The 25817-nt window shown below is 37.2% G+C and overlaps 1 protein-coding gene across 1 annotated transcript in view; it reads left to right on the top strand.

The window, feature by feature from the left end:
• ADCY8 (adenylate cyclase 8) overlaps positions 1 to 25817 on the top strand; it is a 131891-nt gene that overhangs the window by 74095 nt on the left and 31979 nt on the right. The window contains exons 6-9 of the mRNA XM_086609564.1: positions 2693 to 2851; positions 7063 to 7333; positions 13334 to 13531; positions 20320 to 20420. Of these exons, the coding sequence (XP_086465690.1) occupies positions 2693 to 2851; positions 7063 to 7333; positions 13334 to 13531; positions 20320 to 20420 (729 nt within the window). The remainder of the gene's footprint in view (positions 1 to 2692; positions 2852 to 7062; positions 7334 to 13333; positions 13532 to 20319; positions 20421 to 25817) is intronic.

Raw genomic sequence — 25817 nt, 5'->3', positions numbered from 1 at the left:
TAATGTCAAGTCTGAACCTCCTCTGATGCAGCTCTGTCCCATGCATCCTGTCACCGGATACCTGGGAGAAGAGATCAGCACCTCTCTCTCTTCTTCCCCTCCCCAGGAAGCTGTAGAGAGCAATCAAGTCACCCCTCACCTTCCTTTTCTCCAAAATGGACAAGCCCAAAGTCCTTAGCTGCTCTCATAGTGCATTCCTTCCAGACTTTTCACCATCTTTGTTGCCCTCCTCTAGATGCATTTAAGGACCTTCACATCCCAGAAATGCACACAGTACTCAAAGTGGCCACACCAATGCTGAATACAGTGGTATAATCACCTCTTTTGAAGAATCATGCTGTTTGATGCACCCCAGGATGGGATTTTCCCCTTTGGCTGCCAGGGCACACTGCTGACCCATGTTGATCCTGCTGCAGACCAACACCCCCAGATCCCTTTCTGCAGAGCTGCTCCCCAGCCACTCCTCTACCAGTCTAAACTTGTGCCTGGCATTATTCCATCTAAGGTGCAGATCCAGCATTTGCACTTGATTGCCCAGTTCTAGTATTTGTCCAATGTTAAATACTAGTATTTATTAGCAATTAAATACTATAGTACTTAAAATCCGAATTGGACTAATAGTGTGTGTGTATACATATGGAGAGAGAGAGATTATATAAATACATATTATTAGACCATTTTATTAAACTTGAAGTTCTCTTATTGTGTGCATTTTTCAATGAAAAGCTTTTTGCTCAATTATTCCTCTGGATCCAATTAGCTTTTTATTTCAAGATTAAGAAATCAGGCATAAAGTGAGAAATAATTATCTTAGTTTGAACAAAAGAAAAAGGCAGACTGCGGAAATGATCGTGTGGGGAGTTGCATGGTAATTCCTGTGACAGTTAGGAGTGTTAGTTTAGATATTTTTGTAGCTTATCTATAAAAATTCTTCAAAATACATTACAAATTACAGTACTCTCACTTCTCTTAGCTGTTCTCATAACATTTAAGACACTAGTTCAGTGTGTAGGAGTTGTTTCCATGTCCCATCTTCCAGAGACAGGTGTGTGTGTTTGCTTAATTTTGATATTTTGAGCTCTCTTGCTTGCAAACCAATAAATAATTTGTAGATTAAAACTATAAACTCAGAGTATCAGAACACAGATAAATCCATTCCCACAGCTTCTTTTTTATTATTTTATGATTAACTTTCTTTAAATCTCTTTCTTTTAGATATCTGAAATATGTTAGCTGCTTGATATGATCAGCAGATCTTCTCTAGCAGTCAAACAACTGCACTGGGATATATCATATGCATGCTTTTCTCCAAGGTTTTGGAATATGCAGGAAATGGAAATAAAGATGAATTGCTTATTTTCAATTTCTCACATTTTTATACAACTAGTTTCTCTCCATATTGAAACTCTTCTTTTTTTTTTTTTACCCCACAATCTGAATTGATGCGCCGTTGCAACAATCAGAGGCCAAGTATTGAATGCAGTGAGCAATTTACCCTCTTCTCCTCCAGAGAGCGTCTATCAAGGTCATGACTGAGGCATGTGAGGCAGCAGTAGTTAGCTTCAGAGTTGTGAAATAGAGCTGTTTATTCTTTGCCTGCTCTGTTGTGTGATCTTGCTGTGCTGCTATTGACTTCAGTGACCATAGAACCGGGACTTTTTACAGAGAAAAAGCAGTCTTGTTTGTAGACCAACAGCTGCAACGTGCTGTTCCTGTCCTGACCATGCTATTCAAATATTAATGAACACTAGCTCTAACAGTATTTCTGGTGCAAGTAATTGTTGTCACACAGGCAGAACTGGAAAAGTGGTCTCTTTGTCATCCCAACAGATACAGCTCAATTATTTTAGTTGTGAGCTTCCCACAGTGATGTACTGGAGTGTCTCAGTGCAGATTTGGAAGAGGCAGGTCTAAGACACTACTAAGGTGCCTGTGGCTGTGAATGATATAGGTTGTCTTGTAACAGAAGAGGAAGATACTATTTTAACACAGTGAAATTCTCTTTATAACCGATAGACATATTAACTGAAAACAGTGCTGAGACAAAGTCCCTTTTTCAGACTGTTAACGAATATGTCTGCATGTGTTTACTTTTGAAGAAGTGAAATGATCTGCCATCACACAGAACGGAAGAAACTGATTTTAGAATCATGCCATTATCATAACAGAGCAAATGATGTTCTGGCCAAATCTACCAGAAATAATTTGCCTTTGGACAAAGAGTAACTCTGGAAAATTTCAGTCAATAAAGTAACATTTTTGAAATATTGAAAATTATTCAGGAAAGTATGATAGAATAGAAAAGAATATGTAGGTTTGATGATGATATTTTTCATAATGTTGCCGAATGTTCTTTTATAATTCCAAGTAAAGAAACTCAATGAATGCAACAAAATCCTTTCACTCAGACATATTTTTCGCTCCCTATCTTTCTCTTTCTGTCTGATAGGAATAATACATTTGCCACTGAACCATGCCTACAATTAAGCTCTTAATGCTAATCTGGCTTTTAGAGTCATTTTATCACTACCTGTACTTTGTTGCCTAGAAAGTTATCTCTTCATTTTACAGACTAAGTTTTTCTTTATAATAAATTCACATTGTGTTTTACGTTGTAACCTTTTCTAAAAGGTACAAAAAAATGTGGCATATACATTCATGAGTCTGGTCTTTTCTTTCCTTTGTTTAACAGATACGTTAGGTCAAGAACGAAGCATGACATTGACATGAGAATAGGGATACATTCAGGATCAGTTCTGTGTGGAGTGCTGGGCCTGCGAAAGTGGCAGTTTGATGTCTGGTCATGGGACGTGGATATTGCAAACAAACTCGAGTCCGGTGGAATTCCTGGGTAAGCCAACATACATTTCTCACAGTCAGAAAACATTGCCAACACAGTACGTTTTTAATCTTGCCAACAGATTAACTGTCTTTTATTGTTGCATCAGCAATGGCTCGTTATTTTTTCTTTCTATTTTGTGGTTGGCAAGAATTTGTGAGGCTATAGTAAAAAAGGTAGAAGTGGTCAGCTTGCAGAGGTGTCAGAAAAGTCAAAAACATTTCTTTTTCTTTGCCAGCTATGATTTCCTGAAAATGGTCAGGATTTTTGTTCAGCCCATATAATACTCAGAGATAGCTCAAATTTCCCAGTTAGATATTGACCATTTCTGAGTTTCTCCAGGCTTCGTTCTCTGATCCTTTGCATTCAAAGTTTCCTGTGAGTCAGAAGCATGTCATTTATTCTATTTCATAATGCACAAAGTGTGGGAAGAACTATGTGTTCATAGGTCGTTACACTGATAACAAAGCATATGGACAACAGACTCTCTAGAAGGTCTTTTAAATGATTTAATGCTTTAGTAGATGTTTTAAGACATTTACCTCAGCCTTTCTATATATGAAAATATATGATTTTCCATTGAGTTGCCTAGTTTTTCTTTGTCTGATATGTCTGATTCACCTGGAAGATAACATATGATTTCTACCTGACATGGCCTATATCTCACAGCAGTTTAGAAGTTGAAAATCCTAAATTTGAAGCAACAGTAGTGGTTGCAGGAATCCTTTATTCACTTTTGGTTCCATCTTCCATTGATGAAAGATGTAGCAAAAGATCCTCTGCAACAATCCTTTCTGGCCATGGAACATAGAAGAAATAGCAATGGACTTCTTTATGCAGAAAAAGTCTAAGTGATGCTGTCATCTTGAGTGAGAGAGGTTTTAAGTCATCAGATCTGAGTCATGTGCTGTAGTCTCTACACACACGTCAGGATCTGTCAATCTTTCACCTTACCAGGAAGTTAGAAGGATATTTGCTTTAAATTATATTTGCAAATGTGAGCCTCTTGCACCATTTCCCATAGTAGATCTTTATACTAATATATATTCTTAGAATCAGCAGAAAATGAAACATTGAATGTTCTGAAAGCAGCTTCTGTACTCTGTGTACGTCACTGCCTATAATACTGCAGAAAAAAATTTACTTTCCCTGCTGCTTATCCCAGATGACTAAGAAAGGTCACATGCTTCTTTGTTAACATGAGCAAATTAATCATCTAACTTCCATCATCCGCACCTGCAAAAAGTCTCGTTTATTGCTGTTAATGCGTGCAAGTAGTACAGATATTAGTGAATAACTCAGAGCAGGCACCACCTTGCAGTTGTCGATAAAATGCCTGGCTAGGTTGCAGTCTGTTGGAGCAGAGTGATTCCCACTCCTGCATGCCATTTGCTCACGGAACAAAGCCTGTACGTGGCAGCAATTCACTAAGTCCCTCAAAACAGTGATTTATGTCAGACTTTCCTAGTGCATCAAGCAGATTTAATAGAGTGGTTAAATTCACTCTAGTCTCTCTTTACTTCTCCTTGCCACCACATTTAAATCCCCCTGCTTGCCACAATACTGAGATCGTTCCCATTCCCAGATCTGCACGGCTTTCCTCATGTTTCATGAGAAAAACTGCCCTGGCGTTACGAATGGTTCTGCTCCCATAGTGTGAAACAAAAGCAAAGATGAAGCACAGCGCGTTCCTGAGAGCAAAAGGATGGGGAGGATGTCTCCACCCAGTCTAGGGGCAGGTGAGAAGAGGCTCAGCTCTTCCCCTCACTGGTTGTGTATCACCCTGAGACCTCCTAAGCACCTGAGCGAGGGAGATGCAGGGACAGATCGCTCCCAAGCGAATGAGCAGAAGCAGGCAGCCTAACAGTCATGGTAGGAGGCACTCAGAAACACTGAGAAAAAGCAATTAATTATGCATTTCTGAGAGGAAAAAAAATGTGTCCGGAACACCTAAGAAGGAAACCGTGTAAGTTCCCACAGTGTTATTTCAGAGACACTCTTCCGCCAGGACCCCATCTTCTAATGGTCTTCACCTGATGTGTCTAGGTATTAATCTATGGTATTGAATTGGCATAAAATCTAGCTAATAATTAATTTTCCAGGATGTATGAATGACAGGTATCATCCAAAGCTTTGGACCTGATATATTTTCAACAGTAAAACAGACTATATCTTTTAACTTCAGTGCTCAGGTTCCTGATTAACTGCATTTGCATAAAATTAGAAAGACATCTCTCCACTATATATTTTAAGTTTTTAAGTAATCTGTACAAAAGGTGAAACCAGAAAATATTTTTAATCTACCAAATATTTATTAATATTTGCTCCATTTAAGCATATTACATCAATAGCCAGCTCCACGCTCTAGTTAAAGCTGTTATCATTTCCATTATAAAATCCATATTTCAAGCCTTTATAATGCAATCTTCCCAAATTATATTAGTTGAAACTCAGCACGAAGATAGTCACCCTGGCAACTAATGTATGATTTTCTTTTTCTTTCTTCTTTTTTCTTTTTTTCTTTTTTTTCTTTTTTTTCTTTTTTTCTTTTTTTTTTTTTTTTTAAATAACTACTTTACTTAAATCAATTTAGTCTGTTCAGATTTCTAAGAGCTAGGAAATGCATTGTTTTTCTGAGACATTGTATGACCTGATTTTAACGTCCAGGCCAAAAGTTGCTTATATTTGAGACATATTTTTGCTGTTTTTTGTCAATTTTACTGACATTTGACAACAAAAGAGTACTAATCTCTATGGACATAATAACAACACGACTTCAGGCAGTGAAAGTTGTACAAAACCTGTATTGACCTCAGAGGGGCACTGAGACAGGTTAAAAAATGGCTGACATGATACAAATTTTTGACCTTTTAATTATATACTGATATTTAATACTCTACATAGACCCAGTTTGTGCCAAATTCTGGTACTCCAGTGTATTTCAGGATACTTCAATACAACCAGCACTTTATTTTCTGGCTATACATGCAGATCATAACATGTGCTTATAGCCATTCTACTTCAGCAGTATTTTATGCAATTTAACTCTAGTGGGATCCTTTAAGTTCCAGAAGAAAGTTTCCGAAAGACATGCTAGGACCATTTCCTTCAGTGAAAACAAACCAATTAATGATGCCTGAGAAAAATGACTCAGCACGTGTCATTAAGTAATGATTGAGAATTTTAGCTGACTGAATTTTAGGAATCTGTCTGCAAGCATGACTTTCAAAAAGTACCATGCATGCAAATTTGAAAACTGAGCTAATTTTAAAGTATCTTTATGAAGTCACCGCATTTATTTGCTTGAGTTAGCTAAGTGCCTAATGAACATCACCTCTTACTGCATTCATTACGCATCATAAAATGTAGCACAGCTAACCATGAGGATGTGTTTTAGAGGTGTTTGCAATTTGCCCTATGTGCAGAAGGTTTCAGATTTCTTAAAAATAGAAAAAAAAAACCCTTACTTTTTATCTTTTTTTTTTTTTTTCAATCGAAATTCCTTCTGTCCTTCTCAAGCAGTTGTAATTACGGTCAAGAAAGTCCGAATATCAAGCACCTCCAGGTTTAGTTGGAAGGCATCCAAAACCTTATCAGTTTTTACAAAATTTGATGTTTTCGTATGTCATTTCTTAGATTCAACTTCATTTTTGCAAAAGCTTTTTAAACTCATAACTTCATTTTACAAGAAATAATCACCTCACCTGCCTTTATATAGTTTCCCTTTTTCTAATTCACTTCAGACGCTATCAGATCACTAATTTCAGCTGTCTAAGCTCCATAAGGTAACAGAATTAAATTAAAGAGCTTTCACACAAACTGCTCTAATGCTTACCATATATTTTTCTCTCACGATATTTCCCTAAAGTGGCAATTTTCATTCACTCTGGATGGTATTTTACTCAGGAAGGTGTACCATTAAACTATTGCTATGAACATAAATATCAGGTGTGAATATCAAAGTGTTTTTCCTGTGACAGGACTTTGTGCACTCATGAGATCCCATTGATGTGAATGAACATGCTATGAGAGTGTTTATCCCCAAATGAAGCTCATATTTGTTGAATATACTATTTCATTTTCTTTACAGAAATCATCATATACAATAGAAAATCTTCTACTTATCCATCATGTTAAAAATTATGCAGAGTTCATAAACTCCTTCTTACCTGTGTATACTAGAGCACAATCAGTATTTCCTACTACTTATTTCACTTATGCAGGAGAATTCACATCTCCAAAGCCACTCTGGACTGTCTGAACGGGGATTATAAAGTTGAAGAAGGGCATGGCAAAGAGCGTAATGAATTCTTGAGGAAACATAACATTGAGACTTATTTAATTAAACAACCTGAGGAGAGTCTGTTGACTTTGCCTGAAGATATTGTGAAAGAGGCTGTCAGCTCCTCTGACAGGAGAAACAGTGGAGCAACGTTTACCGAAGGATCCTGGAGCCCTGAACTTCCATTTGATAACATAGTGGGAAAACAGAACGTAAGTCAAACTTCCTTTAATGTCATCAAGTACGAATGCATGCTTGAGCGAATTTCAATAATGGAAGCCTCAGAGGAGACAAATTCATCTTCAACCTTTATTCTAACACATACTGTAACAGCAGAGGATTAAAAAAATTGTTTCAGGGCAGAAATAAATCATGTATCCAAACTGGGGAAATGCCAGAGGACCAGAGTTTTTTGTGGTTTTTTTTCCAAATGAAATTAAATATCAAAAAGCTTAGTTTTACTTGAATCAGTCCATAAAAAAAAGTAGATTAAAAGTAAAGCTAATATTATTTAACTAACTGGGACATTCTAGTCAGAGTGTGTATCTCATTGCATAGCTTCACAGAATTGCCATCAAAGTAAAGGGATGAGTGAATGGATATTGGGCAAGAGGAAAAAGCATAGTGTAGGTTATTGACATATAAGGGAAAGAAAAAAGATCTACCTTAAAAAGCACCTTCTGAAAACAGTTTGTCCATTCTTCACTTTTCTTTTTTTTCTTTTTAATAGAAAATATTAAAAACTTAGATGATAAGATACAATTAAGGCTCACTAGCAAGTGAGTGAGGTGTTAAAGTAATGCGTAGCTCAATAGAAATACAAGATGATAACAACTGCTCCTGATCAGATTTTTTCCAAAAGCACTGCATGGCTAATTGCTAGCACCCAGGGAACCAACAATTCTTGTACATTTGCAAAAAATCACTTTGTGAAGTCTGCTTGCTTAGAGGAATTAAAGATTGAAAGGCTCAAATGCCCTTAGACATCACTCTTTCCACTGCATTTGAAAGATTGATGAGTCTTTATGAAACAAGGCCAGCTGGAGTTTTCCATTTTTCTGAGGGATCTGTAATGACATGATATATCTGTTCTTCTGCTGCACATCCTTAGTCCTACTTGTCTGCACTGTCTGTTGAACTTCAACTGATGTTGTGTGGAGGTCTTGCTTTGTCAATCGTCTTCTGCTTCTTACAAATCTTCTCGGAAGTGATAAGCCTTCACAATCAATCAGCCCATGGCAGTGTCTTCATTTCTTCCAACTGAACTGGAGCATGGCATAGTTTGCTGTTATATAAAACACTTGTTTTATATATGTTCTGTACATCTGTGTATCTGCATGTACACTGCCTTTTTGTATTCCCTGTATTTTGTTGACCTGTCTCTATATTCTTATTTCATTAGGAATAGAAGTATGGGTGCATGCTGTTGTGAATATCTTCTGATCTCTCTGTTTCTTCTTCTTCTTTCCCTTTAAGACATTCCAATTTCCATTGTCCAAAAAGTCTATGTGGAGTAGGCTATCATTTCGTTGATCATTTTCTCAGCTAAACCTGTTCTTTATACTAAGAAAGATTGAGGAATGAAATAAAGGACTAGTGTTTTTATTCAATTATTGAACTCCCACCCAAAAAAATAGTAAAATGATGAAAATAATTGAAATAGGCATAACTAAACAGTTGTTTTAAAGCAGATTTTTGTCTTATGGCAATAAACAATCAATTTTTTGAATAATTTCTCACTGTTTTTTAAGAACTTGTTTTTTTATGCTGGAAATAACTCTAATTTTATATTACACAGCTTTACAATAAGCTTTTTCGTGGAGACAAGATTTTAAAAATCTGCCATTCCATGTGTGACTCAATTATTATGTATTTTTCAATTTTAAATTTGACACAATGGGCATTACTGCTCATAAATAACGTTTCTCAGCTCAAAGTTCAGATGATAGATTTAAATTATACTAGGATATAGTAGCTTTTTCCAGAGGTATGTCATTATTGGACAGAATAAATATTTAATAACATTAATTATGCAACCTAAAGGTCACTGGCAGCAGCAGACATTGAGAATCCAAGCAGCAGCAACCCAACCATGAATCACTCTGTATATCTGAATATTTGCCAATAACATTTAAATTATTTCTTTACTCAATATAACAAAATTTTAGCAACTCTGATCACATGCGTCTTACTTTTAGCTGCAGTCATGTTAGGAAGACTATGAAATGGCAGTCTCTGGTGAGTTCTCTTGCCAAACTCAAATTCATCACAATCCATATTCTTTAGCTCAAAGTCATTTTCTATGGGCAGCCTCAATCAGTGAATTGAAGATATGTTGATATGAGTAAGGAACAGGATAACCACTCTTTATGTATGCAGTCACAGACATTAACAAAAGCTATATGTGTCTACCGCACAGTTAGCACCATGTGTCTTAGCTCTGATGGTGAGGTAAGCCCAGGACACAAGTGCCTGCTCTGAAATTCAGATCATGCCCCATATGGATGGAGTTTTCTGTTATTGAAACCAGTGTGTGGGTTTCTTTCCTAAAGCAAAGAAAGTTGGATGGAAGCTATTGTATGCTAAAGGAGTGAAGGCCTCCTCCTCTAAAATAAATTAATAGTTGATGAAGTTGGATTTCTTTGCTGGATCTTACAACAGAAGTAGCTGAAAGCATTATATGATCACTGTGTGTGGTGCTGGAGGCACTTGATGGGCCTGTAATGACGTGAATAAGACAAAAAAGCATATTAAAATGTCCATGTCTTGTATAAGAGTATTTTAGTGATGACTGCAATAACTCTTAACAGTTATCAAAAAAAGTATACTTAAAGACTGCCAAGATGATAGACAAATATAAACAACAGGATGGAATTCAGTTCAAAAACAAGGCACTTGCATTTGTGAATCTACTGACTGTCCCAGCTGTCGATCTCCCACACAGCTCAGCTCATAAACATAAGGGTCTAGTGCTACTTGTGATGCTATAGAGTGCCTGAGACATTGGTATGGCAAGGGGCCTATGAAAGACCTGTGATCATCTGGACTATCAGTTAGAAGCCAGGTAAGAGACTTTGATGTCTCAAATAGTGCAAAACACCTATGTTGAAACACGCCGAGTAAGAGCTTGATTTAGCTTCTTGACTGAGGCTGTCTATTGCAGTTTGAGATACTGTAGCCATGTTGGTCTCCACCACTGACCAGAAGTGCATGTGGTTCTTGTAGGTCTTGTGCCATATCTCCTAGCTCCAGACTGTTGTCCAGCATACCCTAGGACATCTCAGCAAACCATAGCTGCATATGATTGTGCAACAGAAAGTATCCAGGATGTATATTGCCAGTAATAGAAACTTAGACACTAAGTACTTGGGCACCTTCATTTAGATGTCTTCCTCTTGAAACAAATCCTATCTGTATCCTGTCTCTTTGAACAAATTACTTTGCATTTTCCTCTTTCCCTCCAAGACCTGATGTTTGCAGTATAAAGAAACAATGATAATTTGAAGCTTTCCAAGAGTTTTCTAAATGGCACTGATTAAAAATTTCCATTCTTATTGAGGTCAGGATGCTTGGACTTGTTGCATGAAAAACTTTGTGGGAAGGAAGTAAAAACTAATTTCAGCTACCTTTTTTAAATCTCTGTGAAATATCTCTAAAGTTGGAGTTTTATTATTTGTTTGTTTTAATTCATCCTATTTTTTAGTCTCAGATGCAAGTTTGGCTGGGCTTTTTTCTAAAAAAATGTTTGTTCCTGAATAATGAACGGTTATTGTCAGCATCAGAAAAGTTCAAAAGCCCATGTAGGATTCACAAATGTATCTTCCATACAGCTGTTCACAAAGTGCAGGTGAGATAATAGGGAGAACCAGTATTTCTTTATGCTGGCATAACACACTCTGAAAAGATGCAGAACAAAGAGGGTGATACAGAGACAGAATGCGGTTTGAACATATTCTTGGGACAATAATTTGCATGATATTTTTCATTATTGTTATTACTAATTACAGGGAAGCGGTTTTCTTGAGTACATGTATGGCTGTGAGGGAGAGAAGACTCCCCTAAACTCAAATATTAATTTTCTTGTTATCCTCTGAAAATAAATGCAACTTCAGAGTTCATTTTTGCACCAATACTACTGGCACTATTGACATAGTGGTGATATTATGTTGTCTACCATGAATTGTAAACCACTTCATACATTCAGTAAGAAGGCAGTTCTTCATATTAATCAAATTTTAAAATATAATTTGAAGTAATATATAGTCACTTACTAGGATGAATTGAGATCATTCTCCTCATGTAAATAAAACAAAATACTCATTTAAAATGTTAGAGACCTTTTCCACCCTCACTTCCAGTGGAGATACAGCAATATGAACTAACTCTGAGGAAGTAATGCACCCAATAGCATCTGATGTGATCTTGTCCTTTAACAGTGACTTCAGACCTTCTTGTGCCATTTTGGCCACCACAAACCGATCGTAACTTTTCTGCATAGCTCAGTTTAAAAGAGACAAGGTTCCCTGAACTACAGCAGTGCCTTAGTTTGTAGCAATACAGTATTTATCCAGTGGTCTCAATGGATTGTTTTCTGGGGTTTTGGCTCTAACCTTAGAGTTACCGCTTTAACTCCAAGGCATATGGATTCAGGCATATCTGAAACAATAGTATGAGAAAAGTTTCCTTGATACTGTTTTTTCTCCGAATGTTGATGATATTGATTTTCTGGAGGGAAGATGGGGAGATTTGAGTAGAGTGGTTTGTCAAACCTTCTCTACTGAAGTCCTTTTTCTACTAAGGCAAACAGGAAGATTGCTTTTCACTTCAATAGACAGAAGATTTCAGTCCTGATATCCTTTTCTGCCTATATATTGCGGCGCTTAAGTCACTCATCAAAAGATGGAATGTGAGAAAATAAGATACTATCTGTGGCTACAGAGTCCTTGGACTTTATTTTAGGATTGTAAAGAAAGTTGTCACTTTGGTTTGACAGTGGGTACCTGAGACCCTTCCTTTGCTTTTATGTACTCTTCAAGATTCATTAGCATGTAATTGCTGACTATACTTTGAATATGAACAGAGGAAATCTCCCTATATCATTTGCAGTCCCATGATCCGAAAGAATTGGCTTTCTGGAGAAATGTAGTGATAAATCCATTCCAAACTCTTGTTCCCAACAATGCCCAGTAAGACATGTGGCACAAGATCTTTCCAGCAAGGACCTATGGGATAACTTTTCTCAAGCAGAAGTGTCTTTCTAGTCTGTAATAATTCTGAAATGTCTTTTGCTGTGATGTATGAAGGTTTATATCTTTTCCATTCATTAACATTTCTTAACCCTTGAGAATGTCACAGGTAGTAGAGTTTATTCACCCATTCAAGTGGGAAAGTGCTGCTTCACTGTGGTTTATATCATGAAATGATACCATGAAAATGCATTGAGTTATTCTCTTTATGAAAGCAAACTCTACTTCGTTCCTGAAGGTGAAGCACCTTTCATACTATCTCTGCTAGCTTTCCTGTGCAAAGCTGTGCAAAAATATTTCCCTTTTTTTTTTTCTTTTGGTTAGTTAATGAAATACTGAAGGAACAATACATTTGAGTTAATATTTAAAACAATAATATGAATTACAGTTAAATTAAATCATATAGCCTAACTGTAATCTAGACTGGCTGAAATATACCAGTAGTGAAGAAGAACACATTATTTGAGAACCCATGCTGAAGAAATCAGAAATGTCACCTTCTTCACTTCTGCCTAACTGATCTGTTCCTTAGCTACACACATCCAGTAACTTTAAGACCAAGAAAAACCTCATTACTCCTGTTTTGTGAATTCTGTTTTCTGTATCTTCCATTCTTAGTCGTTAAAACACACCAATGAGTTAGATACCCAGCTGTCATCTTGGTGTGTGCTCCCCTTATGCATGCTCTAATAATTAATTGGCAGAATCTGGACAGGGGAATATATTCCTAGTGTTCAGTGCAGGAACAAACCTCCTAATCTGCATAAAAGAGGGTGTTAAATTACTCTCCTTAATGTGCTGTATGTGTTTAGTGGAACAGACTTATTATTTTACACTTCTATAGATTTCATTGAACGAATTGCATGGAATGCTGTAATGGTTTGCAATGCAACATGATTTAAAACATTGCATTTTTAACCCAAGGGGACCAGCAGGTTTATTCTGTTTGCATGTGCTTTCCCCTAGACTCTGGCTGCCCTAACAAGAAATTCAATAAATCTGCTTCCAAACCATCTTGCACAAGCTTTGCATGTCCAGTCTGGGCCTGAGGAAATTAACAAGCGAATAGAGCACACCATCGACTTACGGAGTGGCGATAAATTGAGAAGAGAGCATATCAAGCCTTTTTCACTGATGTTTAAAGACTCCAGCCTGGAGCATAAGGTAGCTGGGTCTTGGTAGCTGCATTGTTCGCAACTCAAATTGTAATAAATGTCCACTGAAGTAGAAAAGCTGTAGGTTCTAGCTTGCGTTGTTTGTTTTCTGGTTTCATTTTCCATTTTATTTTTAGTTTTCAGAAGTTGGGGCTGAGCTAGAGGTCATAATAGACAGTGTCATGATGGAGGTGGTGTAATACTGCAATGATTACATCTTGTTGTTGGAAAATGCCTACACTGAGCAAACTCTGCTTCTGAAAACAACAGCCATTTGCCGGGTTTTGTTTGCTGTCTAGTACAAGCAGATTTCTATCAGATGACAGGTTGCTTTGGCATAAACAGTAATTGAGCATATTAATAAACTGACACTTCTATTAAAAAAAAAATCTATATTTATATAGATACGTTTCTTTCATTTAGTCGTAGGATCCATCTGATGTCCTCTAGGCAGCTGCTATTTTTATTTCAAGTCAAAACTAATTTGTCAATTCTTTGTTTTAAACATCCTTTTTTTAACATCTGCTTCTAAGAGGTAAATATTGTTCATGTCTTTGCTGCTTCTCAACATCAGTATGATTCACTAATCTCTCTTTCAGCCTATATTGAGATGTAAGTTATAAGTTAAAAAAGATTAGGTAATGGGAGAATTTTCCTTACAAACTGATGACATGGGGTGGGGTTGCACAGATCTCAAATTATTTCATTGACTTGTATGATATTACAATGCAGCGACAGCAGGTCTGCAATAGGATGTGCACTTAGACTGAAAAGAAAGAAAAATAACAGGGAAGCACAAGCATGGAGGCCTGCTTCTCCATCATCACTTTAACCTCCACTGGAAAACAGACTTTTTTACTCAACTTGTGGGAGACCAGTCCTCAGGTGGTATCAGTGGTGAGATATTAATGAAAACCATTGGAAAAGAAAAATTCTGCTTGAAGTATATTTAAGACCTTATTTCACAAGCAATCCTGCAGAAGGCAAAAGACAAGTTCATTTAAAAAAAAAAAAAAAAGATTCAGTTTCCCCAAGAGGATATTTATGAAACTGAGGCACAAGGTAGAATCGTCAAAGCTGAATTAGCCACTAGTGCTGAAAATGTTCTATTCTACTGAAAGATATTTCTTTCAGTGCAGTCATCATGCAAAACTAGCAGGGACCAAGAGAAAGTGAAATCCAAGATTTCCGATGTCCTGATAGTTATCATCTAAAAGCACAAAAGTCATGAGTAATCTTTAATCTTTTCAAGGCACAAGGTTAAATGATAAGGTGAAAAAGATGGCAGATAGTATATTAGAATTTTTTTATTCAAAAGAGGAAACAGCCTGGTCACAAACAACTTGCTGAATAAGCAAGCCAGTCAATGGTTCATCTAGTCAATACATTCCTATTTAATAAAAATGAGGCCTGAACATGACCTGGAGTAAAAGAACGCTGTCCAGAATCATATCCTATATTCAGAATATAAATTTTGTCATTTTAGAGTTCACAATTAGCAGCCACAAGAAAAATCTATACAGAAAGTGTAGATTTTTGTTTATGACCAATTTAAGCAAGAGGTAGTATAAAAGCCCATGCTCTAATCCATCATGTGACATAGGTCAGATTTTAAATATTAATGATGTTTTGAATTGCATCTGGATGACAAGAAGTTTATTTAAAAGTCAACATTTTGAGGAGTTTTGATACATTTTCTTCTCAATATGATATTTCCAATGCCAGCATCTGCTGCAACGCTTATAAAATGGTGCTTTCATTCAATATTTCCTTAGGTCTTAGTTCCAACCAGTAAGCACAGGCAATACAAACACAAAATCTTTTCCATAAAGTGGACTGAATCTTCTTTCTGTCCTCTAAATCAGACTGGTTTTTAGCATTACACAGAAGTAAAGTTTTAAAAAATATCAGCACTCTTTTACTTGCTCTGGTTCATCCACCTCCAGCAGTTGGATAGTTGCTGGTCAGAAATCTCCTTGTTTGTGTTCAGGATGCAGAGGCACCATAGGTGTGCTCAGAGAAGAATGAGGAATGTGCTAGGATGCAAAGGGATGATGTGGATTTAAGATGAATCACAATGCCCTCTTCGTTATAGGCAGTGGCAACGTTTTGTGGAACAATGTGGGAATATCCCTTCCCTCCTTGCTTGCCTGTGCTGTAATTACAGGTTTATCCCAGCAGCCTTAGTGTTAAATCATAGGCTACAGGCAGTCATGAAAAAAAAAATCTGTGAACTGCTTTTCTACAGAAGGTAGCTATTTCCTCCATCTTATCTTATATTATAGAATCATAGAATGGTTTGGGTTGGAAGGGACCTCAAAGATCATCTAGCTACAACCCACCTGTCATGGATGGGGACATCTTCCACTACACCAGGTTTTTCCCTTCTTCCGGTCCATTTAGGAAACAAAACAAAATAAACTCATAAAGCTCTTTCAGAAGCATTTTCCCTCTGCTCTCCCCACCCCTAACCTTTCAGTCTGGAATTATGCTTTCTTCTAGTCATTAACATTTTGCAACTGTTTACGTGACCTTCTACATCAGCATCTCCAGCTGCTCCCTGCAGTGCTGCTGAGCAAGTAGATGATATATGTCTATGGGTCTCCCATCTCACACTGCTGTTTCCATTTGCTGTCACTCACCTTTTGTTCAGCACAGTGGCAGCTTCAAGACAGAGGTAGATCTGATGTGAAGTCATTTCTACGTAAAATCTTGTGACCTCACATTTAGCCATCACACTTTCAGGCAGTTCTGGTATCTGCTTAATACTTCTTTTTTCTGTAAGTACTTTTCACCCCAGACTTTACAGTTATTCAGTAGGCAGAACAACCAGGACCTGTAGCTGAGATCCCGATCAAGAATTGTTACTTTAACCTTGTTCACTGAGAATTGTGCTAATGCTCTGTACCTCAAGCCATAAAGAAGTGAGAAACCGTATGAACAATAAACTATATTTCTTCTTCCTGCATTAGTAACAGGACTACCATGCTGTGGGATCATAAATCTTTTGGGGTGACTTGAATAGATCTCAAATGTCATGCTGGACTTCTGTTTAAACAGTCTGGGTTTTTTCAGGGTTTTTTTCATCGTAAAGCAATTGCAGACAGCAGATTTACACTAGCAATGAAGGTGCTCTTTGCTTCCTTTAAGGTTTTAAAAGGCAAAAGAAAAATAATTTCTGGAATCAGTGTGCCCAAAACTACCACGGGAGCTAGCACTGCTCTTGGTGTACAATGGTTAAATAACTGCTATATCACAGTATTTTAAGCCATTGGTACATCTTCCCAGTCCTCTTTTATCACATTGCTCTCTGTCCTTGATGATAGAATAAATGTAGATTCCACAGCAAGAAGTAATGGTTGCATTAGCGAATGTATTTTCTCCCTGGGGCAGTATGTATATTTCCTCATGAATTGTGTAATACTTCATTTTTCAGAGGATTTGTACAGGATCCCCACCTGCTATATTTTATAGATTCTTTATCCAAATGGACTAGTCATTACTAAACTGTATTTCATTCATTAGCACTTAATATCTCATTTAGAGACTAATTCACTCTCAATTTTGCTAGAGGTTATTTTCACAAATAGGATATAGGCAGACAGAACAAAAGACTCGTCACAGGAGAGTATTTCTAATGGTAGCATGAAAATACACTAAGGGTTTTCAAATGTGTAATAGCTCACAAGGAAAGTCTGATACTATTTCAAATGATTTCCAATAATTAAAATATATCATTATGATGCTCTACCTTAATAGCTGTGACTCGGAAGTATCACTACCATGTACTTTCATACAGGATAAAACCTAGTAACAGGGCACAGAATTTTACATGCTGGTAGGGTTTTTGTTAAGGAAAGTTTCCAATGTAAGGAATTGTATAAATATATTTTAAGTCTTCCTGCCTATTTGTACTGGGATCATAAATCAGACTGGGCTTAGAGGTGAAGTGTCTATGTATTTTATGTCAGGTGAGCACACTGAAAATACAAAAAGGCTTTGAATTTCACAGTACAGGTTTTCTTAGGTCAAATATTAGACCTAAAAGTCTGAGTTTCTCTGTTTCAGAATTTCTGATGGGTAAGATAAGTAGAAATTAAATGAGCAGGAAAAAAATTTTGTCCTTCCTGCACGCTGTATCCTTGCAGACATGGGCCTCGCCTCTTTCGTTCAACCCAGAAACTTCCGGTAGCAAGAAGATCTGCAAGAAACACTGAGCAAACTCTAGGGCCAGTTCAGCATCTTCCTTTCTGTCACTTGTCAAGAACTGGATCTGTGTCTACCCTTTGGTCTTCTCAGGAGTTCATCCATCTCTTCTCCTGCCTTGGGCTTCCTGATACATCTTCTTCTGTCCTTCTTCTGTACTGCAGAAGCTCTTCCAGTGGCACAAACACCATTGCTCTAATGAAAAAAGCCCATAGTCTCCCTTTTTATCCATAAAGTCCTGTCTGAGGCAAAGAGCAGCGCTGAGGATAAAACCAAAACCCTTTCTCCCCAGTGCACAAACACTTCTGTAGGTGAACATGTAAAGCCTGTTTTATTCTCGGTACACTTCCCTTCCCTCTGGGAAAAGAGGAGAGATGGGGACTAAGCAGCATTACTTGGCAGGGGAAACTTGGCCTTTCTTACACAAGCTCAGTTTCAGTTTGCTGCCTGAGCTAGCCAGCAGATGAACAGTGCCCTCCCCAGCAGGCTAAAGGCTCAAGCTCCACGGGAAGCGGGGTGAGCCTTCGCTACTCCATGAGCAAGTCAACGGCACCGCGAATAGGTCTGTAGGATGCTGCAGCTGAGATTCTCATTGCAGAGTAGGTCACATCACGGTTCTTCCTACCACTCTGCATGACTCTAGTTGGCTGCATGCCTCTCCAAACTTCTCGAAGTGCCTTGAGGCTTAGTCCATCCTTCTATTACTTCTCCAAGTCATTAAAGGGGAGACTGCTACAGAAGTGTTACATTTATCGTGGGTGTTTGCACTGCCTCAGGAATGCTAACAATTTCTCATCACAACATTGTTACTGATTAGAACACAGCATTCATCCTTTTGACACAACCCTCGACACAGCGGGCAATTCCACGTTTGTGTTTCATTCAATTAGTTTGCTATAATTTCCCTAAGGAATACTTGGGATTTCATGTTATATTTTAAGGAACATACCTTTCTTTCTGCCTTTGGTTCTCTTTGTACCACAACCGAAAAAAGCCCTGGTCTATTATTTAAGTGGTCTGATGCAGTTGTGTTTTCCTGCACATGATATTAGGGTCAGTGCCTCTGTGTTTTCAGCAGCAAAATGAAATTGAGTTGCCTGCGAGCACCGCTGAAAATCGTGTCAAAGTGATACTGCTTCTGCCAAAATCAGACACAGGGTATAATCACAGCAGAGGGGGATTCAAAATGAGGGGTGCCAACAAATAAACACCTCTCTTACTCATAATAAATGGGAGCAGTGAAGAGAGAAGCCTTTTTCTCATTTCAGGAGCTTGAATCTGTTTTGGTCAAATGTTTATAACTGAGACAATCCTGCCAAAGGTCCCTGTAGTGAATGTAGTCTAAGTCTAAATAGGGTCTTCCTTCAAGAGCAGATTAGTTATAACACGCAGTTCATAGCTGAACTCTCTCAATGTATGTTCCTGACACATTTCTTAACTGTTTTTAATTGTTCTCAATTATAATGCTCTCTAGGCATTTATGACTGCTGTTTGCCTCATTCCGAAATTGCTGGAGAAAGATTTTGATATCTGATATCTCTTTGACCCTGATTTCCTTTTGTTCTGCACATGTAACTCTTAGCTCTTTCAAAAAAAAAAACACAATAGATTAAATAAAACGGAGTTATTGTTCAGAGGAGGAAAAATGACCGGGGCATGCATCTGTGGGATTTTTTATTAGGTGAAGAAAATTTAGTGCCATCCGCATAGGATAAAGAGATTTACAAAAATATATCTAAGGACCAATCTTCATCTGCTGTAAACAATTGGAGTTTAACTGAATTAGCAGTGATAAATACCAGCTGAGGACTTGGATAAAGTTGCAACTTTTAACTGATCCCCCATGATTCACTGGTGTATCTGTTACTCTTTTTCTTGGTAACTCCCATAAAAGGGAAGCCTGCTAGCCTTTTCAGTGGTTAGGTATGCTGGAGAAAAATACTTTTGCAATAAATCATAATAATAAGGGACCTTAAATGGTCTTTTACATAATAACACCTTAATTTTCTCCTTGGAGAATGCCCATATTGTCAAGTTTCTGCACAGCCTCTGGATACGTTAGGATATAGAGATTGTGACCAATATCCCAAATAGTCACAGAACGTCCCAAACTATGTATTTTGCTTAGAAAAGAAAAGTAAAAAGGAAAACAGGATGGCCTTAATTTGGCAAGCATGGAGACACCTCCGTCATGTCATGCATGCAGGGTTGCAGCTGACTCCAGTGTCTGTCTTCGGATGAGGAGAACCATGGTTCCTGTGGTTAAGCTATAAGTGTTTAGTATTCAACTCAGCAGCAAAATCCCCTAGTATCTACCTGTTTTTTTTTAAAGCAAACAGTTTTGAAAAAAGGGGCAAGCAAGTAAAACAACTTTGTATGGCAAATTACAATGTTTTATTCTCTTGAATAAAGTGTTTTGCCAGCTCATTAACGATTTATTTGTTATGTTTCGTTTTTAAAAAGAAAATCAGGTTTGTTGATTTATTAACTCTTCCTGTTAATTTCCCTGAAGTCTCCTATATGCGTCAGTCTTTATGAAACTACTGCATGGGTTAACAGCTAATTTACTCTTCCGGTTTGTTTTTATTCTAGTATTCTCAAATGCGGGATGAAGTATTCAAATCAAACTTGGTGTGCGCATTTATTGTTCTTGTATTTATCACCGCTATCCAAAGCTTGCTTCCTTCTTCCAGGTAAATACAGAAATATATCTCTATATATCTGAAGGCGCTCTTGGGGAAACAATGGGATAACATTTCGGGGGTTGAAGTGGAATGAACCAATAAAATCTGCTTGTTCCCCGGAAAAGTTTAGAAATGTTTTTTCACTTTTTTTCCCCAGTATTAAATACTTTTGCATCACATTATCTGCAGCTATATGTTTTCATGTGAGACAGCAGCATTTACGGTGTTATGGTTTTAAGCGGAATCCCCACTGAGATAAGCAGGAATTTTGGATTACAAAGTTTGACACAATATGGCCTACTGCTTCCAGCAGTAAAACATGATCCAGACTTATAACAATGCCTCTTTGCTAAGTGACTGGGAATCACCTTGGGAATCAGTGATTGGTTTGGATTGGTTTCTTACACGCTACATAAGAAAATTGTACTGTTGCTGAAAATTGTACGTCTTTGTTGTTGATGATATATATTATCCATCTGAGGAAAGCAATCTTGTGCCATTAAGAAGCAGCAAGGAGGTAATCTGGTAGATCTTTTCTCAGTTCTGCTTTTATCTGGTGCTGACCAAGCAACAACTTCGTATTGAGGTGACAAACATATGACATAGTTGAGACCTTTGTGTCCACATTTCACACAGTCAAACCCATCAGTTGGCATTTTTGTCTACTATTTAATAGTGAGAACACAAGAGTGTGTACAAGGACTAAGGTCAGTTTTCTAACATTGTAGCAGAATCAGCAGAACATGACTGCCACTAAAGCATGCCCCCGGTCTCATTTGGTCTTTGGCAGAGCAAGTGATAAAATGGAAATGCCCAGATGAACATAATTCTCAGGTGGCTTCTAACACTCAGATGAACCTTAATTTATAGCTGCTTGTAGAATAACCTTGAAAATACAGTATTTGTATAAGAAATAAGACATCTATTGTGTTACAGTAATACAGCAATATTTCTTGGATCAGCTCTGGAAGACGTGGTTCACCATGTTTATACCTAAAAATACAAAAATAGTGGTTAGATGCAGGCAGGCAACTGCATTCTGCAGCAGTGATGTCCCATAGTTTTCAGGTGGGAAAGTACCCGGAGTAGTACCTGACCTGCTGTTTCTTATGAGCTATATTGCTCTAATACTAGTAAGTTTGTTAGCTTTTTTAGAGTTCTTCACCCAATACCCATTCAGAATTCTTCACTTCTGTTAACTGTTTGGTTTTTTTTTTCTCTCAATATTTACAAGAAGATTTGTGGATCTTATTAATGGAACCCTTTTTCCAAAAAAGATTTCTGCTGCTATATCAATCACTGCTATACAGGCAAAAAAAAGCATGACAATTTTTCTGTCTGCACAGATTCATCTCTGTTAATTCTCATGAGGGTGTCTAGTGCTATTGGAATTAGGGAAGAAGGAGTCACATAACCACATGGCCTGCAGCTGTCTTACTTCCTGGTTTCCCATCTTGCATAGTAGTCCAGTGTTTTCCCCTGCACTTCAGAAATACTTTGTGGACCTTTTTGACATTGAATGTTAAAAGGAGTGTGAATACAAATAGGTTCAAATAAAGATTATAAAGATTAAATAAATTCCTACAAGATAAGATTAGCAGAGTTTTTTAAACAAAAGTATGGAAACTTGGCGTCAAGAATGCCCTTAAAAGTTGTTTGCTGAAACCTGGAAAGATATTTAGGGAAAGGATATTTACCTCTATCTCTTTTGTGAGAAATGATTTCAAGCAACATGGGTGCTTTATGGCAGTTCTTATATTCATCCAGTAGCTGAAGATCACTGTCAAAGTTTAAGAAGGCAAATTTTGGTCTTCATTTTCAAGTTCTGATATTCTGCTTCAAAAAATGTGTTTCAGTCTTAAAAAAACATGCCTGTTAAATGAGCGGAGGTCAACAGATGAGCAACCCTAAAATAACAGGATGAGAGGTTTTGAGTGAGAAGGTTTCAATATGCTTCAACATATTGAATGAAGAAATAATCTGGAACTTCAAATTTCCTAAATTCTAGTTCTAAAAGCAATTCAAGGTATGAGCACATGAACAAGATACCACAAAGTTAGGCAGTATTTGGATTCAGAGAGTCTTGGAGATAACTGCATGCTCATCTGTTATACCTCTAGTAGATATCAGAGAAATAAACTACTGCAGTAGAAAAGCATGGACATCATTTCCATGGAGCAACTAACAAATTATAATTCACACTCCTCATGGTAACTTGCCCATTTCCCGACAACACATTTAAGTGTCTTTCGATGAATCCTTCAGAGGTCTGTTGAACAAGGATGGAATTTTGTATTTGTTTAAGTACATGTTTGAAGATTTTTCTGAGCTAAGTCTTATGGGGATTTCTGGAAATTCAGTGAAAGAAAACATTATTTAAACCATCGTAAAACATATCTTATTAAGGATCTTTAGGGAGTTTCCCAGACAGGTTGCCTTAGTCTATATGTTAAAGAAGGGAATCATCTTTCTATTATTGCATCTACTGTGTGAGGGAATTTCAGAATTTTGTCTCAGTTTATATCTGTCTCCCACAGGATAAATATTTGATCCATTCATACTTTTCCCTGACAAGCCAGGCACATCACTGAATTTAAAAATCTTTGAAATAGTTTTCATTCTTTGAAATATTGAGTTGGGGAAATTACTGTAAGTGACATAAATTAGTGCCATGTTTCTGCTGTAATTATCCTCTATGAAGCCATTAAGTTACATTGTCAACCTTGCAGTGATTCATTTTCTCCCTCTGAGAGGTCCGGGAGTTTGATTCATTTCCTGCAATGAACTTTCTGTATGCTCACATGGGCAACAGATCATACTAGAGCAGACTGCTGAACAACTCTAATTTTTTCACTGGGTTGTTCTTGTAAGGGGGAAAAACAGATTTCAAACTGTTGTTCATTTAAACATCTACATCTTCTGGTTTATGTAAGTTTTCCTTCTGGCTCAAGTGTTGATTTGTGACTCTACATGAGGAAGAGGGAAGTCAAAATCTCCATTTCAAACTTCACTTGATCTTCATAGTAAGGGAACCCCTAGTAAGAAAAGTGTTTGATCTTGAATGAAAAGGGGATGCAACCCAGGTGTCCTAGTTCTGGGAGAAGTTCATGGACAGAAGAATGTTATGGCTGTTTGTTCCTATTCTTCTAACCTTGGCTATGTCTTCTGTATTTGATCTTATCATGCTGCCAACAAAATCTTAGCACAAATACTGGATTGATCCACTAGGAGGTCATAGGTATTCAGGCTTCAGTTTTGTTTTTATCTCAAGCAGGCATAAACAAGAGACAAACACATCAATGTTCAACCAAACAGCTACAGTGGAAGAATTTTTGTTGCCTGTATATTTATTGTGAACAAATACAAGGTCATGGTTTCTAAGGCACCTAAACGGGTTATGCTGCATTTTGGATTGATATTTCACACTTAAGTTGCTAGATGTTACCTTTATAGTACCTTAATTCAGTAGCGCTGAGTCTTACATGTAGAGTTTGGCAGTTCAAAATGAGAACTCGTGTTTAGTGTCCTCAGGTCTGAGCTTTTGAGACTTGACCCTAATCTTTTTGAAAGTCTTAATTTCATTTCATTTAGAGCTGAGTCAGGCTAGGTCTGCAGAATTGGTAAGCTACGTCTGCATGTATAGACTATATATATCTGAGATATAGATAGAACCTATCAGTTCTGAAGAGGATCTCAGTCATTTGGCTTTGGAAAGCAAGAAGGCTATTGCAGAATACTGCTGTAATGTGGGAAACTGAAGGCATTAATCTCATACAACTATCTGTCAGCGTCTATATCCCAAGTTCAAAGTTTAGCCACTGGAGAACAGGTCAATCAGTGAATCTCAAGATGTCTTCCACCTAAATAAAGGTAAGAGACTGCTGTGCAGTGAGATGAATAAACTACACAGCTTTCTCGTTGAGCCCTCTTGACTCCCTTGACTAGTTCTCCATGAATATATTGTCCATCTTTTCCCTGATTTTATAGACTGTCTCTCCCTTGGCTGTGTATTTTCACAGGCACAAGCTGTTCTCAAGACATCGTTGCACTGTGTCTCTACTCGGTAGCCTTGGGACTTTCAGCAAGTCCTGAGATTCTTCCCATAAAACTTTTAGTCACACGGGATCAAATCTGGGCGTCCCACTCGAATCTTTGTTTCTTCATTATTCACTCTTCCCTTCATAGTATAGTTTGTTTTTACTGGCTACGTTGTTCCTTCTTTCAAAATCAAGCTTTATTTCTGGGTGAGCTTGCTGGAGAGCATAGCACTTTTTGGGGAATCTCCACTGTGTCTTATATTCAAGTCACACACGAAACTCTGACAAAGCTTGTTGGAGTGAAATGCTGACTCAAGTGTAACATAACTTTTTGTACCAATGGTACACCATCAGAACAGTGGCAAAGCTAATATTAGCACATGGAAGCTCTCAAGGGAAGTTAATGTGTAATCCATCTTGTTTCAGTTCATTGGGGAACAGAACTTCTATTTTGATATTTTTCACATTATATTTCAAAATGTTTTGTGATATAATTTGGTACTAAAAAAAAATCATTTATGCATATATATCTTACTTATAGCAGTTCAGACACGTTCCAAAAGAAAAACTCTCTGAGAACTACAACCTTGTTTTCTGTTTGTTATCTTTTTAACCCATTTTCTTTTCTGGGCTCTTACACTGCAAGTCTCATTAATTTTGAGGTTCTGAGAGTAGGAGCTGGAATTATAAGCCATAGCTGCATTACTGGAAACTATTCTGAGGCTTGCATGCTGTTTTCAAAATCCTATACCTTGATCATACTTATGTGTTAGCTTGATTAATATTAGTAGATGATGGACAAGAAAGTTGAAAGTAAATTGCATTTTATTCTATCCTGATACTTTAAAGGACTCATTGTCCCAGTAAGTCTGTTTGGATGATCTAAAAGGAATAATGTTTATGCAAATACCATCTTTAAAACACCATCAGATTTAATGTATATGAATCTCTACCATAACAGATGAATTACAGCATTAAATATTAGAACATTCTTGTAAAAGATAATATTTAAAATTAAACAGGCTAAAGCGTACAGGATTACCATTTTGCACTTAAGTCTCTATCACTTGGACATCTGTAACCTCATATGTTATTTAAGTCTTTTCCCTCAACATGACCATATACCCACATATACTCTGACTTATGCCTTCTTTGCTCCAAAAAATATATTTCCTTTTGAACATAAACATTTTCATTTATCCTGTTTTCTCAATGTATTTTCTACAAACATCAGTACTGTGAGGAAGATCTACTCAGTTTTCACATAAACTACCTGCTGCATATTTGGTGTCTCCTTGGTTCAAGTATTTTGGACTCTATCCATCAGCTTTAAGCATGACTGGAGCTAAGAAATGCCAGTTCCAACACA

The sequence above is a fragment of the Tauraco erythrolophus genome, chromosome 3 (assembly GCF_009769465.1).
Source record: "Tauraco erythrolophus isolate bTauEry1 chromosome 3, bTauEry1.pri, whole genome shotgun sequence".
Taxonomy (NCBI): Eukaryota; Metazoa; Chordata; class Aves; order Musophagiformes; family Musophagidae; genus Tauraco; species Tauraco erythrolophus.
This window is presented reverse-complemented; position numbering and strand designations above follow the sequence as displayed.